The 16,273-nt window shown below is 41.2% G+C and overlaps 1 protein-coding gene across 5 annotated transcripts in view; it reads right to left on the bottom strand.

Moving 5' to 3' along the window:
• nfic (nuclear factor I/C) overlaps nucleotides 1-15,389 on the bottom strand; it is a 36,317-nt gene extending 20,928 nt beyond the window's left edge. For 4 of the 5 annotated variants that reach the window (XM_044043637.1, XM_044043641.1, XM_044043638.1 and 1 more), the window contains exons 1-3: nucleotides 11,740-11,769; nucleotides 874-1,044; nucleotides 579-755 (exon numbers count right to left, since the gene is read on the bottom strand). In XM_044043637.1, the coding sequence (XP_043899572.1) occupies nucleotides 579-755; nucleotides 874-1,044; nucleotides 11,740-11,769 (378 nt within the window). Of the gene's footprint in view, nucleotides 1-578; nucleotides 756-873; nucleotides 1,045-11,739; nucleotides 11,770-15,230 lie in introns of those variants that run through there. The other variant, XM_044043640.1, reaches the window with a different exon arrangement.
• Nucleotides 15,390-16,273: the final 884 nt, after the last annotated feature.

Here is a 16,273-nt window from a genome sequence, read left to right as displayed (position 1 = left end):
ATGTGAGACTATCGTGGTCACGCACGACTTTTACGGTCACATGAGACTATTGTGGTCCTTTCACAATCACATAAGATTATCGGTCAAAAACTTTCACAGTCACATAAGACTATCGGTCATGCGAGACTATCGTGGTCACGCAAAACTTTCACAGTCACATAAGACTATCGTGGTCATGCGAGACTATCGTGGTCACGCAAGACTTTTCCGGTCGCATGAGACTATTGTGGTCACGCAAGACTTTCACAATCACATAAGACTATCGTGGTAACGCAAGACTTTTTCGGTTGCATGAGACTATTGTGGTCACACAAGACTTTCACAATCACATAAGACTATCGTGGTCACATGAGACTATCATAGGTGTGGTCATACAGTACGGGCAAATCTCATCTGATTTGGAGGACAGGATACAGGAAATTGTATATCTTAAAAGAGTAATCTAAGGATTCTCTTTTCATCTTTCAGATAAAAGTCAATATGAATCATGAACATGGGTTCTCTCAGGGTTCTCCGGTTTCCTCCCACAGTCCAAAAACGGTGGTAGAAAATGTATGAGTAAACAGGTTTGTGTTTACCTTGTCGGCTTGTCGCAGACAATCTATGCGTCTCATTTTGCCCTTCTGGTCAGGGTTGGACAGGACACAACACGCTGCTTTCTTGCCCGTGACTGACAGCACAAAGTCTTCTCTGCACTCAGGTCTGATGTCCTTCCTTAACTTAGCCAGGAGACGACTGGCCCACTTCTGTTTCACCTGACAACAACAGAAGAACATATTTAGTGAAAGAATATTACATAATTTAGCTTGAAGACCAGTTTTTACAACCATATCTGTACATATATGTCTTTGGATTTCAGTTAACTGGACACACCTCTGCCTTCTCTCCCAGAAGTTCATCTTTCACGGCTCTCTCCTCTTCTTTGGTCATCCTCTTCTCATGTTTTTTGAAGTACTTCCTTTTCCTGGCCTGGAGGTTGAACCATGTGTAGGCGAAGGCACGGACCTGGGGCAGCAGAGCCTCAATGAACGGATGGAACTCATCCTGCACGACAAAACACACAACAGACAGACTTAAATTTTTTATGAACCAGGACGATTAAAATCTGATTTTTGAACTCACTCACACAAAGTTTTTTAGTAAAGTCCTTCCACAGTGTTGACGCAAACTGTTACCACTTTTACTCCACTACATTTTCTCTAACTCTCTTTGTTACTCCCAAATAAAATCAGAAGAAATGGTATTATGGTCTGTATTCATATAGAGCTTTTCTCGTCTTGATGAACTGCTTTACGCTACAGTTTTTACCCATTCACACACTGCAACATGGGCTTAAGTGTCTTTGCTCAAGGACACACAAAGCCTGGAATTGAAGCCACAACCTTCGAGTTGAAAGACCACTGGCCCTACCACTGAGCCACCATGGCGCAATCCTAACTCCGCCTTACTCTTACTTCTACAACATAAGTACATTTTATATCAGAAAATGACTTTTGATACTGAAGAACAGTAACTTAAGTATATTTTAAGGCACTTTAGAGATATAGTTTAAAAAGTAACTAAGAGGGGACACTGACAGGCAGGTTTATTTAAAGTTAGTCATGCCTCATTTATTCAGCAAACCCTCAATGGAATCCAAATGTCTTCTGCTAAACAGAACAAATCACACAGCCCCACTCAATAAAAACAAAGATATTACAGGGTGGCACGGTGGTTCAGCGGTTTAGAGTGGGGCCTCTCTGAGTGGAAGCTGTGTGTTCTCATGCCTGTGTGGGTTTTTCTTCCATATTCTCCAGTTTCCTCTCAAGGTCCAAAGACATGAGGTTAGGTCATTTGGCAACTCTGAGTCAGCAACTCGACACTTGAATTGTTGCCGCCATTATTTCATGTCAAAGTGAATGTGCTGAGTGCGAGCGGCAACAAAAACCAACTGTTCGAACACTTATTGTACAGCTTTGCACTGGAATGTGCACGGGAGTGAGACTCCTTTTTTCCACTGTGGCTCTGCACCAAAGAATAATAAACCTGCATGATATTTGAACTTCACTGCAAAGAAGAAAAGTCACTTCAGTTGGAAACTAAATTTACCAAAGTTATATGAAGACAACTTGGCTTTATTTAGTTTTAAAAAAAACTAATTCATTTAGCAACTGAAGTCATTTTGTTAAGTTTGTCAACCTCTTTTTCAGTGAGGTCAGTGGGCAGCCCATGGCCAAGTGGAAAGGGAGTTTGGCTTGCAACAGGAGAGTTGCCGGTTTGGGTCCCCACCAGGTCAAAGGGACTGGGGTGCCCCTGGGCAAGGGAACCAACCTCCCATTGCTCCCCAGGCTCTGCTCAGGTCTACAAAGTCTTTACCTCACCTAACTTTTGTCTTTTCTGTCCCCCATTTTTCCTTTCACCACAACCTGTCTTGGCAGATGCCGCACATATTTATACAAATAAAATTGAATGTAATAGTAAAGCATGGGTTTAATGATGAGTGGTTCTCCTACGGCGATTTGTAAAAACACTCCTCATGACCTCAAACAGGGTTGAATCTTGGGTTTTAGGCTTAAATACAGGACTGGGCATTAATGGCCTCACTCACTCATCACTCACTACTGCTGCTTCATCCTGCACATGAGGGTAGGTGGGCACTGGTGCCAATCTCAGCTGACACAGGGCGAAAGGCAGCTTAAACATGGAAACAAACAACCATCCACTCTAACACTCCGGAGGATGCCGGAGAAAACCCACATACACACGGGGATAGAACATGCAAACTCCATTCAGAAAGGCCCGTTTTCTGACTGGGTCGCAAACCTGGGTTCTTAACCACTACATCACCTGTGTGACCCCACACAGGTACTTTCTACCTGCATCAAACAATGTCCCAACCTCCAAGGAGGAGCTTCATTTTCATTGACAACAAAACTACAAATGCAAGTTCACCAAAGTGCTGTACATTGCATGTTTTCTTTCCTCCATAAAACACAAGAAATCATTTAAACTGAATAATTTTGGTTCGTGGACAAAAACAAGACATTTGAGAACATCATCATTTAAATTTTTGACAAACATTGATCAACGTTTTTCAACACTCGCTGACATTTTATGGACCAAATTATTATGAGAAAATAACAGCAGACTAATCAATGATGATAAATAGTAATTATAGTTGCAGCTCTAAAGTAAAATCAAACATTTAATCATCATAAAACTCCTTCATTGCACACATCTACGCATGGGTTCGTCTGTAATATCTTTTTTCATGCGTGTTTCTTCAGCCTACTATTATTCTCTTATTTATTTTATTGCGGTTTTGAGCTGTATCCGTTGGCCTGATGGTTGAGCCTCTTCAGCACCAGGTCTGAAAAAGGTGTTATTTCAGTTTATATTACAACACAAAGAATGTTTGTCCAAATACCAAAGACCCCTGGCTTTGGTTCAGACTCTAAAAGATTTTCTCCGTGGAATCTTTACAGTTTCCTGCTAAGATCCCGGGCCCACGATGACAGACAGTTTGCTGTTTGAAAGGACAGGTAACCTAATAAGTAGCAGACATTGTGGCCTGTTGCCAGGCTTTGGCAGGCTCGTGGTTATCATTCCCGAACACACTTCAGCTTCCTGCTCTGGATGAGTGGAAGCACGCCATAAGTGTGGTTTAAATCCAAAAGCCGGCGAACCCAAGGTCACGCGTCCTTAAATGCACTGGTACTTAGATGACATTTTAAATTTATGAGACGTGCCACTGTCGTAAAGACACAGCTGCAGCTGAAGATCGTTTTTGTGCCATTTTATAAGCCACTCACTCTCCCTGCACCAAAGTCCCCTGCTTCCTCATCACTAAGTTCAAATGTGTTATTTGGTGACTTTGGTGTTTGAAATCCTCTGTTCAGATTTTACACAAGTGACAGAAATGTACCATACGAGGCAGCAGTAGACAAGCAGCTACTGTGTCCCTGACACTTAAAAACGCAGATTTTCTCCATGGGCTTTGGTGGGCGGTGTACAAACTTCATTTTCCACTCACATGAAACTTTGTGTTTGGTGGCGAAACGGCGACGGAATTAAAAATGGCCGGGTCAAGCTCACATCAGGGTCAGTCAGTTTAATGTCGATCGGCTAGTGTATGGCAAAATTTGCAAAACGCCAAGATGGACACCAAATCCAAAATGGCTGACTTTCTGTTTAGTCGAGGTTATGGTCCCAATGCGATTTTTCAAAATTTTTCTAAGACTGGTAACTTGCATTTGCAGCTAAGGACGTTTTGCATGGCCTATGCACCAGAAAATAAAGTTTGTAAACCACCCACTTTCCTGCACCAAAGCCCATAGAGAAAATCAGCGTTTTTCTACGGCTGCCTCGTTTGGTACGTTTCTGTCACTTCTCTGTGTGGAGGGGGAAAGAGCATCAGACTGTCTGAAGTAATAACCACATGGTCCAGCAGGGGGCACTCTGAGTGCAGCTTGACCTCAGGGCAGAAAGTGATGTAACAGTGATGTTTTTATTGTTTTGCTCGGACAATTACGGCACCACAGCATCTAACATCTCGCGTGTGGAAATATTCCCAAGTGAGGCCGCGCAACCTTGACTGACTAATAACATGAGACAGAATTATAATAAAATGATGTAACACAGCTGTCTCTGCAAGTTATATAGCTTTTTTTTTTTTACTGTTATTTATATGATTGGATCTTGAAAATACTCTCTAAAGCTCTAAAGCCTGTGAGATAATGTGGCCTCCCCCTGACACGTCTAAAAATGCAGACCGTTGCCTCATTTTGCCCCCTCTCACGTTCTGTAGCTGCAGAAGAACTGATGAGGTCTGGTGGAAAAAAACCTCTGCAGAGACAGACAGCGACAGACAGGACAGTGGAAACACAGCATGCACACTGATAACTCCAGTCCAGTTACCCACAGATAAACTCCAGAACACGCCAGAACACAGGGATCATGGCGTGTTTCTGCTGTAGTCGGAAGTAAGAATTTCCAACTTGGACACCAGATTCTAAGATGACTGCCACTCACATCAGTTGTAAAAATACTTTGCTTCTTTTACTGTTAATAGCTCTTCTGTCTTGTCAGTCACACACTTGCTGTAGTGCTGTTCCAATTTTCATCCGTTGACATAAAATACCAGGTAGAACCAAATTCGCAGCCCCACCAATCAATGAAACACACCCACTAACGCCTCCTTTAAACTGATATAACTCACTTCATTTTAAGTGGTATTTAAAGGGTTTAAAGAAGGAACGAGTGATTTCCCACAAACTGATAAAATTCCCCCAAAACAAAGTTCACAGCTGCAAACAGGGAAACTGCTAAACTCTAAGCAAGGTCATCTACAGGATACAGATTTGTTTTTATCTAGCAAGAGGAGTGGAATGGCCAGCGCCGTCCCGTCCATAGAGGGTGCTAGGGCGCCGCCCCACCAGTCTCATGTGAAGAAGAAAATAGAAATCATCTAAATAATAATAATAATAATAATAATAATAAACGTTGTACAGCCCGTGCCTACCATGTGTAATCTGCATTCAAAGGTTGTTTAAAAATGTTAACTTCTCTCACTCAGTGAGTGACGTATTTACGGTTTTCGGACGCACACATCTGTCTTGTAAACACGCACACAGACACGCCCTCGCAGTGCAAAACATGAGTAAACTCATTGGCACAGAATCTTACGCGTGAAGACCTCCCACGGCCGAGCGGACGCGGCCTGATGCCGGCAGACTCGCCGCTCGCTTCTATGTGAGTTGTGCTAACTTTACCAGCGCTTAATTGCCCGTTTCATCGTGGAAAAAGAAGCACCAAACACCTTTCTCAACGCTGCGAAATAAGCCGTTTCATAGGCGAAAAGCTTCGGCTTATAGAACTCGGACCCGAGCAGCCGAACGTTGCCATAAAGCAGCAATCGAAAAACAGAGGGAGGAATTACACTCGTTCTTTCTCCAGGAGCTGCTATGAGAAGAAGGACTGGCCAACTGGTTGCCCTCAGACCAGTGCCACACGCTGAGGTCCACTGACGTGACTAATGATAAAAACAGTAGGCTGCTTCTTTCTCCACAACTTTTAGTTTTTAGGTTATTTAATGGAGAAATCTTATAAGGGCATCCCATGGTCTCATGGAAGAGGAACTGAGAACTCTGAGAAAAGTACCCCGTTGATTAGTAGTAACCCCTTCCTGACAAAGGCTTGTTCCACAAATCAAATATGTGTAGTAATGAATGATCCACTGTGGGAGAAGCCAAAGGGGAAATAAACCAGAAAATGTATATCTACAACACGAGTATGCGTTCATTGATAATCGATTATTCAGTTTGAGTGTTTTCTAAAGAATCAAAACCAGTTTCTGTGACTTTTCAGCTTCTTAAATGTGAATATTGTCTGGTTTCTTTGCTTCATATAAACAAAGAAATCATTAAAAGTGAAACATTTTGGTTTGTGGACAAAAACAAGACATTGACGGAAACATTGACAAACACTGATCAACATTTTCTGACATTTTTTGACATGTTATGGACCAAACGATTCCTCGATTAATCGGAAAAATAATCGATAATAATAATAATCGCTAGTTTCAACCGTGTGGTGAACCAACCTCACCTCACCTCACCAACGTGGTGACGTAGAAGGAGGGAGGCGAACACCAACGGAATCACATGGTTTCATATTTTCCATGTAAACATTAGATAAATAACCACACACATGCAAATAATATTATACGTGTGTACAGTGGGTGTGTCCTCACCCGGGGACATGTGAGTCACGTGAGTCATGTGAGTCAGAAACTTTAAACAAAAGATAAAACACAGCACACCCTGACATTAACAGGCAAATCCAGCCTTGATGTGGCCAGACCATAAAAAATCAATACAGCAGTTACAGTGTGTCAGTTACAGTAGTGAACAAAGAAGGCAGTGAGGATTTTTGCATCCGACATTTAAGCTGGTGAACGCACCTCTGCAGAGTCATCTGTTTAATGACTGTCGCTCACATCCTGCCCACACCCGACATTCGTAGCATTAGATAAAAGGAAAGTATATAGATTATTTCAATAAATATCAATCAGATATGAGAGGGAATGGGAATTTTTTACATCATTATTCTCCTTTTCATGTGAATAACGTATTTAAAAAAAAAAAAGATTACTGTGTGATATTTGTGCAGATCTAGGGTAGGACAATATTTAACCTCAAAAATACGGTAATTTGTCACACACACATTTGGCTTCATGAAATATTGCGCCTCGTGCAATTTGAAAATTGCAGCAAGCAGAAATGGACCAGAAGTCATCACAAGCGTAATTGTAAATATCGAACGTTCATCAGATTATAAACGTTCGATATTTACAATTATTTTGTCCAATGTCGACAGCTAACGAGTTCCAGACGGACAGCGACTCCAAGCCTGTGACGACTTCTGACTAAAACTTCAGTAGCCAATCAGCAGGCAGCTTCCTAAGGCCCGCCCACAAACAAAAACTATGATGCAAAAAAACAAGTGTATTTTCAAACAATAAAATATGATATTTTTGAATGATTAAATCCTAAAAAGTGTTGTTTGAGATAGAATACTTGGAATAATTGCCAACACTAAATCATTTCCTGTTGCTGGTCCTTCACATTAAAGGCCATTCCAGCCTATAAAATATATAACAGAGGACAGTTTGTGAATCAGTTTTTATGTTGGCAGCAGAACAAAGAGACACAATTATTAAACTGTTCCATTGTTTGATATAAAAGTAATAGTGCAGTGCATGCAGCAGCAGCAGGAGGAGGAGGAGGTGGTGGTGGTCACGGTCAGGTCAGCACAGGTATCCTCATCAAAAAAAAAAACACTTTGCATGCTCGAATCTGTCCTTCATTAAAAAGTCTTTCTGGTAATTATACTGCCAGGAGAGATTTGGGCTTTTTGTCCCACATCAGCAAGAATCTGCTTCAGCAGCGTAATGTGTTTGATGTCTGCGCATACGACAGCAGAAAGTGAGAACTGTGTGAGTGTGTGTGTGTGAGAGAGCTGGGGAGGGTGAGAAGAGTGTGCCGTAAAAAAGGGCCCCCAGTGGAGCTGAAGCAGTGGAGGAAAGGTTCCACGTACTGTACGTACGTCAGATTTACAACATTTATTACATTTCTGAGAACCAAAGTGGAGACAGTGCAATATCAGTCCACTATTATTACAAAATGGGGGGTTTTATTCTGAAAATAACGGTTTTAATGTCGTAACTGGATTAAGATACATATAAACAACAATTTATAGTTATTTTAAGGTAAATTCAAAACTCAATTTTTTTTTTTACATGCAATAAATTCCATTTGTTTCAAGTTCAAACTCAACGAAGAATAATTTTATTTGAAATAATTGTGATTATTAGCCCTTTAAACTAAGCTGTTATCAGACCAATACTGATGCTGAGAATCATCATATCAGCTCATCCCTGAACAAAAACATGTCATTTGTTATGAAATAAATGTCCAACAGTGATTATTTAATATCCATTTGAACACAAATGATTGTTAAGACCTGCTTTGAAGTTCCTGTCCATTCCTCCCGTTATTTAATCATCTTTTTACTCCACAACACTGCACCAATGAAAATAATCACAAGATGAGAAGATTGTGAATATTATACGTTGTATTGTCACGTGAAGTCATTTGCAGACTGTCAGGCACCTTTTGTTTGTCACATAAAATAAAAACAAAAGATTATTTTCGAGAATTTTGGTTCCAAGAAGCCAATGATGATGATTTTCCACAGACGAGCTTTCACAGTTTCACTGGTCTGTGGGGAGTTTGGACACTTTTAAAAGCCAAAGATACTGAGTGGAGTAAAAGCGTAGATGTCATAGTCTGACACACACACACACACACGAGATAAGACAGAGATTCTCTCTTTACAGCCTTTACAGTTTTATAGGCACCAAAAAGCACCTGGATATTTTACAGTGTTTAACGGAATTTGACATCTGTACAATTTTGGAGAAGTTTGTGGGACAATATTGTCACCGCACACGCACGCACACACGCGCACACACGTTTTTGTAGCTATTATTTTAACCCTTCGTCCCCAACAGGATTTGTCATGTGTTCTTTTCGTGACTGTAACTCGTAGACCATTTGTGATATCTAGAAAATTCAAAAACTATGGACTGGCGATCTGTGAACGATGAAGCATAAACAAAGCCTTAACTCTACCCTTAACCATAACCAGTTAGTTTTAGTAACGGGAAAAAAAGCAACTGAAACTCTATGTTCTATAGGTTTACCTCAAAAAAGAGGTTCTGCCTCATTAGGAGCAGGTTTTGGTATCCATGAGGACTACTGGTCCTTACAAGGTCAGTGTTTATGACAAAAAACATGTCCTAAAGAGGTAACAAAAATGGACACTCATGGACATAACAATCTATAGGTCCAAGAGGACAAGGCTAAGTCTACGTACATCAAGCAATGCAGGGCAAGAAACAGTAGGTGGCGTCGTAACAAACAAGGGAGACATGTACCTAAAATTCACCCGTGTCTATTTAGGACAGTTTCTATCCACAAATTTTCGAGGACTTCAAGGACCCGTAGGAGCCCTACACTGTACCTTTAATTGTCTTCTTTTTTTAACTAGTGTAAGATCACAATAGTGGAATGTGCTGCCATTCAATTACAACAATCGGCAGCTTTAAAACATAATAATAACACTACATAATGGTGACAGTTATTCACATGAATAAAAGCAGCAGCTGAAAACTGATCCTCAGAGCAGACTCCACCTCTCTCAAAGTAAATCAGTCCCTGACACTTTTCATTCATCTTCACTCTCATTTACACGCAATAATTAAAGTCTCTCCAACATTGACGTATGTACAGTATATATATGTGTATATATATATACACATATATATATCTATGTTCTTATAGATTGCAGTTTGTTGAACATCAGTTAGCAGATGTAAAGCTGCATTAGTGCCTTCTTCTGGATTCAATCAGCTATTGTGTTCCTCTTTGTCTTTGGTGTTTTACAGCTGTTGGCATCAATAATGCCACAACAATGTTGAGCAACGCAGCTGAGCAGAGGAACATACTGTAGAGATGACACATCTGAGGCAGGTTCCAGCTAAAAAGCACATGTTAATTCAAGTCCCTGTTCAAGCACCAGAAGAAGATTTCAGTTGTTTTCACACCCAATAGTCTCCGCTAGACTCTGTACGATTGGGGACTTGGGCATTTCTCCCGGCTATCGATCTACACGAGCCTATGTTTTGGTTGCGTTTACCCACAATGCCCCGCGTTGCAGTCCGCTTCCTGCATTTGGTTCTCTCGAAGCAAACCGAGACCTACCTACATTTTTAAGGTGAACTAAGTAAAAGTTAGCATCCTCCATAGCGCTGCATCACTTCCTTCTTCTGCACTTACGGTGCGTCATTCCAGTTTAAGTCAGATGTTGGAATTTCCCAAATGAAGGTGAAATCAGTGAAGTCACACTTCCAACCAAGAAAATCAGGGCAACAGCACTTCTTCATTCTTTTTGATGTACGTTCTACCTTCTACATTCATGAATCAGCTCCCATCTACCTAAATGCTCCCTACAGGCTTAGGTTACCCCTCGACTACTCCGTTCATCAAATGATTTTCGTCTGGCAGTGCCAACACCTCACACAAGACAATCCAGGCTCATTTCATGCGTTGTTCCACACTGGTGGAATGACCTACCGAGCGTGACCATGAACATCTTCTGTCCTATCACTTACCCATACCCCCTCTCCTTCTGCACTTGCATCCACCTCGGCACTCTCACCCTCTATCAGTCCACTGTTCGCTTCACACATCAGTTCTCTCCAAGGCTTCTTCTATGTAGCTTAATCCTCTGTTGTAAGTCGCTTTGGATAAAAGCGTCTGCTAAATGCTTAAATGTAAATGTGCCTCTTTATTCTCCACATGAGGGTCATGACCCTGGTGCACTGGTGCCAATCACAGCTGACATACACCCTGGACAGGTCATCAGTCCATCACAGGACCACAGATACAGACAAACAACCATCGAGTCCCAAACCTATGGTCAATCTGGAGTGCCTAATTTTCCTGACCGCACAGTGTCTCCAAGCCCGCGTCTATTTCCGGTCTGTCCATTGAGCAGTCGCTCCAAAACTCAGTAGCCAATCAGCAACCAGCTTCCTAAAGTCCCGCCCATGTTCAGAATCGCAAACAAAAGATGGGTTAAATGCACAACCAAAAAAAATCTAAATCAAATTCAATGGGAGCTGCTGCTGTTCCTGCTCTATGCAGCTCCATGTGAGGACAAGTGACACGATGCTAAAATACAGATACACAGAAAAACAGAATACATTAGAGGTAAAATCGGTGACAACCACGTTCAGTGGTATTTTAGTTCATGCAGTCCAAGTACTGAACCATTCTGTGAACAAATCTTCTTAATCCACTGATTATAACAATTCAGTTAAATTCAGAAACAACACATAGCAAGTAGTGAACTTTGTGAAAGTTTGGAGCACAACAGTCGGGATTCTGATCATCACAAACAAACAAAAAAAGTAATAAGAAATTTTAAAAAATAATTTTAAACAATTAAATCTATATTTGTGTATGATGCGGTTTGTTGTTATTGATACAGATGTAGAATCTGCTCTCTGTGGTCATGTATGATGATGATGACAGCTGGATGAAGATGACACGTTTGTGTCAATAACTATCATCAGGTGACATGACGTATTAACAGAACAGAAACTTTAGAGCAGGGTTTGTTGTTGTTGTTTACCTGAGACAGAGACAGAGGAGAAAACATCATTGTGATGATGAGCAGCAGCAGCAGGAATCAGAGCAGCTGCTGTTTGAACATAAACATCCCTGGACTCTTCATTTCCACTGCGTCGTCATTTATTTCTCTCTCTCTGAAAGCAGCGCTGCCTCCGGGTTATTGGAGAAAACGCTGCATTTCCTGGCATCTCTTTCTCTTTCTTTCCGTGTGCTTTTATTTTTTTCTGCTTCTGCTTCTTCTTCTTCAGTGTCTTTATAATCCACAGAGGGAGCAGTCTCGTGTGTACTGTGCCGCGTTCACTCCACAAATGATGACACGCCAGAAAAGTTGCGGACCCGAAAAAAAAAAAAAAACAGCCCCGCGGGAAGAAAAGCGGAGGGAAAGTTAGAGGAGGGGGAAGAATGATAGAGAGAGAGAGAGAGAGAGAGAGAGCAGCAGCAAAGGAAGAAGAATATGGCCGGAGGTGTAACAGAGCACGGGGGCTGTCTGTGTGTGTGTGTGTGTGTGAGAGAGAGAGAGAGAGGGAGAGAGACGGTGATGAGGGGGCGAGGAATAAAAAAGTGAAATGACGTTATGAAGTGAGCCCATCCCAGGCGAGCAGGCTTAAAGACGCAGCAGCACAAACAGAGACAGTCCGAGAGAGACAAGAGACAGAGACAGACAGGCAGAGAGACTGTAACACAGTTCATGTGAGGATCCTCTGACCAACATGAAACATACACACACACACAGCAGTTAAACACTGACACCTTTACACTTGCTACTATTTACACTGTGTATTAATACTGTGTAGTATATGCACAGTATACTGTATCCACTGTATATACACTGTACACACAGTATACACACTGTACACACAGTAAATACAGTATATATACTGCACACACACTGAACACACTGTACAGTCCATAAAATGTACTGTCTATATACCGTAACACCACTGTTTTATAAATGTCTATTTCCAGTGATGACGACAGTCAGATGGTGGCGCTATATTAACAGAATCCTGAGTGAACACCAGTGGAGTGTGACAGTGATTGACACGCTGTAGATCTGTTTGTCAACAACAACTGTGTTTGTGCCAACAACAGAATCACCGAAGAAAGGAGTTTTTTCTCTGGTGTGATCTCTTCACCTCAAAAACCAACACAAGTGTGTTTGACAGAGTTTTTTAAAAAAAATGTTGTTTATGAATTCATAAAACAATGTATGAAGTAAAAGTTACTTTCAATGAAGTAGCATTGAATCTGATTTAACTTCACTGACTTCATACACACACAGGAAGTTGTGTTCCAGCAAAGCACTTCAATATCTGATGCTGCATACCATAACACACACACACACACACACACTGAAGGCTGGATTATTTTCGTGTGTGTGTTTTCTTGTATTTGTCACCTATTTAGGACGTTTTTTCTTCCTTTTCAGGACCATTAGTCCTCATGGAGACCAAAACCTGGTCCTGATGAATCAGAGGAACTGGTTAAAGAATTGTGGTTATAGTTCTAGTTAGTCCTTAAAAGGATACCTGTACAAACCTGTGTGTGTGAGAGAGATAAGAATACAAATGTACAGCGTGTTATTATTGTTGTTGTTGTTTAAATGTAACACGTGGCTTGTGCAGTTTTACACCGACACCAGACACAAGATTGAATCATCTTAAAAACCAGTTCAGTTCAATCGTTTAACTCCTGACTCTTATTGTTTGGTCCATAAAAACATAAAAATGCAGAATTATTCAGTTTTATTCATTTTTTTCTCAATGGGAGCTAAAAAAAAAACCAAAGAAAATACACATTTAAGAATCTGAAAAACTGAAAACAAAACACTTCACGCAGCTTTACTGCTAAGAAGTCATTGTTTTCTCGAACTATCACGTAATCATTTGGTCCATAGTCAGCAAATGTTTAAAAATGCTAAATTATTCAGTTTTAATAGTTTCTCTCTTATGTAAGAAAATATTCACATTTAAGAAGCTGAAAAACTGAAAAGTTTTGGCTTGAAGTTCCAGATAATGTTTTTTTTCATCAGTGGCTTATTTTTGTGATTAATCGAGAAATCATTTGGTCCATGAATTTGGTTAATTCAGTTTGTATGATTTCTTTGTTGTGTTCTTTGTGTAATTTAGTAATAATTGGTTAATCGTTACAGCACTTCAGTCAAGTAAGTTCACACTTTTGTTTTATTCGGCTTTAAAAATGAGATTCAGCAGAAGCAGCAGCAGCAGACATTAAGAAACACTGACAGGAGAATAAATTAAATACAGTGGATTTTCAAGTTTAATCTGTGTCATGTGCTGTAGATTACGTTGCTTTCACTGCTCTGTTCTACACTCTTTGTTCCTCTCACTGCTCTCCAACAGAGCTGCGGCTTCAGCCTAGAGCTCCACGGCTCCGCGGCTCTGTGCTGTGGCTGCAGGCCGGGACAGGAGGCCCTCTGTCGGTCTGTCATTCTAACTCGACCCCGCTGGCTTTAACTGCGGCCATTTTCTGCTGACTAACACACATACACGAGCGCGAGCGCGCGCGTGCACTCACACTCTCGCGCACACAAACCCAGAGACGGAAGCTTAAGCTTGAACTTCAAGTTGGCTCTGCCGCTGTCCCGCGTGACGACCGGAACGGCCTGCACGTTACCACATTCAACTTTCACCCGTGGCTTCACGCACTCACACCCGCTCACTTACTCACGCGCACACACACTCATGTCAGTGCGTGGCACATATCATTAGCCGGTGAAATGAAGGCTGTTTAACGACAGGGAGACGACGCCGCTTCAAACCAAATCCCACTCTACACTCCATACAACTCTCGACTCTGACTTGTTTTATGACACAATTACAAACTGTCTTGTTTATGTTATCACACCACATGTTGTAAGGGTGTCTGTGTCAACATTCGGCAGACATGTTATTTCCCTAAACAGTCTAATATAAACACAAGATCAAGTTTTGTCATGCTTCCGCCCTGCGCTGGGCTAAACGGAAGACGCCAGTAGACTGAGTAGTCAGAGCTGTAGTTAAAGTTCGAATTTTTAGTAAGTAACGACTGTCTTGGGTGTTCTTGTCTGCGCCGAATTGAAGTGTGAATTGCCACAATTCATCATGAGTCTCAAGTCGTCATGTGTGCGGTGTTAGTGTTTGTTGGTGTGGGAGGTGAAATTTTATTCGCTTGATTTTTAAATGGAATTCAGTTTCATTTTCTCTCCACGGGGGAAACGTCACATATTGGACTAAATATAAATGATTTGGACACTTTCACAAACTGAAAATGAAAAAGAAACAGGGAAGTGGGAGGAATTAGTGTCCCTGACATTTAAAAAGGGGATGTATCCACAGCTGCTTTCTGCTCCACTTTGAGCTGCGTAGCTAGTGTTATTCACTCCACTCCTTAGCATTGCGTCTTTTTTTCCAAAAAAAACCCCCACCAAACACCACAGTGACATAAAGGTTCCGCTACAGTGTTGTACCGGAAACACGCTCTTTGTCCTACCATTTCGAAGCTGAGCCGCCGCCGTTAAAGCTGATCTCAACGCCTGCCCATCTCGCGCCGCCGCTCGTTATCATTCCATAGGCTATTCATTTCTGCCATGGTGCGCGTGCCAGCTGGAGTAAATCCGCGGTGCTCGAGACCAGGAACGTCCCGCGTCAAGCTTCCCCATCCCACCACCACCTCCAGCCCCAGCCCCAGATGCGGCAGAAGAGAAAAGTGTGCTACATTCACCTCTGCTCTGGGCTCCACTCTTCATCCTCCATCCTTCTCTGTCACTTCTTATTAGAACTTTTGTGGTTTCTTTCAAACCTTTAAAATTCTCAGATTATCGGGCTGCATGATTTTTTAGGGGAAACAAATAATACCTTATACCTAAAGCCACAGTGCATAACCTTCACTGATTTTTGTTTTTATTCAGGATAAAGTCTTTATGTGAACAGAATCATTCAGTGTGTTTATATGAATGCTAAAAGTCCAATTCTAGTTGGACTAAGAAAAAAAATGGTTTTCTTAACGTCATGTAAACATGATAGTCTTAGTCCAACTAAAATCAAGCTAGTCTTAGGCGGTGGACATTTATAATGTTTAAATGTTGCATTTATAGAAAAACTTTGAGAAAGGGCAAACTGATGATTTCATAACTAAATCCACAAACGCCACATGTTTTTCTTTATTGGGTTTACTATTTAAGTGCAGAAGAATGACTTGTTATAGGCTTACTAATGACAATAACTTTTGTAAAGTTTTAATATTAAGCACTGGCTATTATTATAGTGCACATTAGTCATTTATCTTGCTGTTAAACTCACTTTTCCAACGTCTCATTTCCTGCACCAAAGTCCATACAGAAAATCAACGATTTTACACCACAGAACACAGGAGTTGTTAATCTGTTGCTGCCTCCTTCAGTGTTATTTTATGACTATAAAATTTAAAATATACAATTCTCTGTTCACTGAAGTGACTTCAACGTATTAAATAAGGTGGAAGTAGAACAGCAGCTCCTGCGTCAACGTGAGCTTAAAAACACTGATTTCTTTTCA

This window comes from Solea senegalensis, linkage group LG14 (assembly GCF_019176455.1).
Source record: "Solea senegalensis isolate Sse05_10M linkage group LG14, IFAPA_SoseM_1, whole genome shotgun sequence".
Lineage (NCBI taxonomy): Eukaryota > Metazoa > Chordata > Actinopteri > Pleuronectiformes > Soleidae > Solea > Solea senegalensis.
This window is presented reverse-complemented; position numbering and strand designations above follow the sequence as displayed.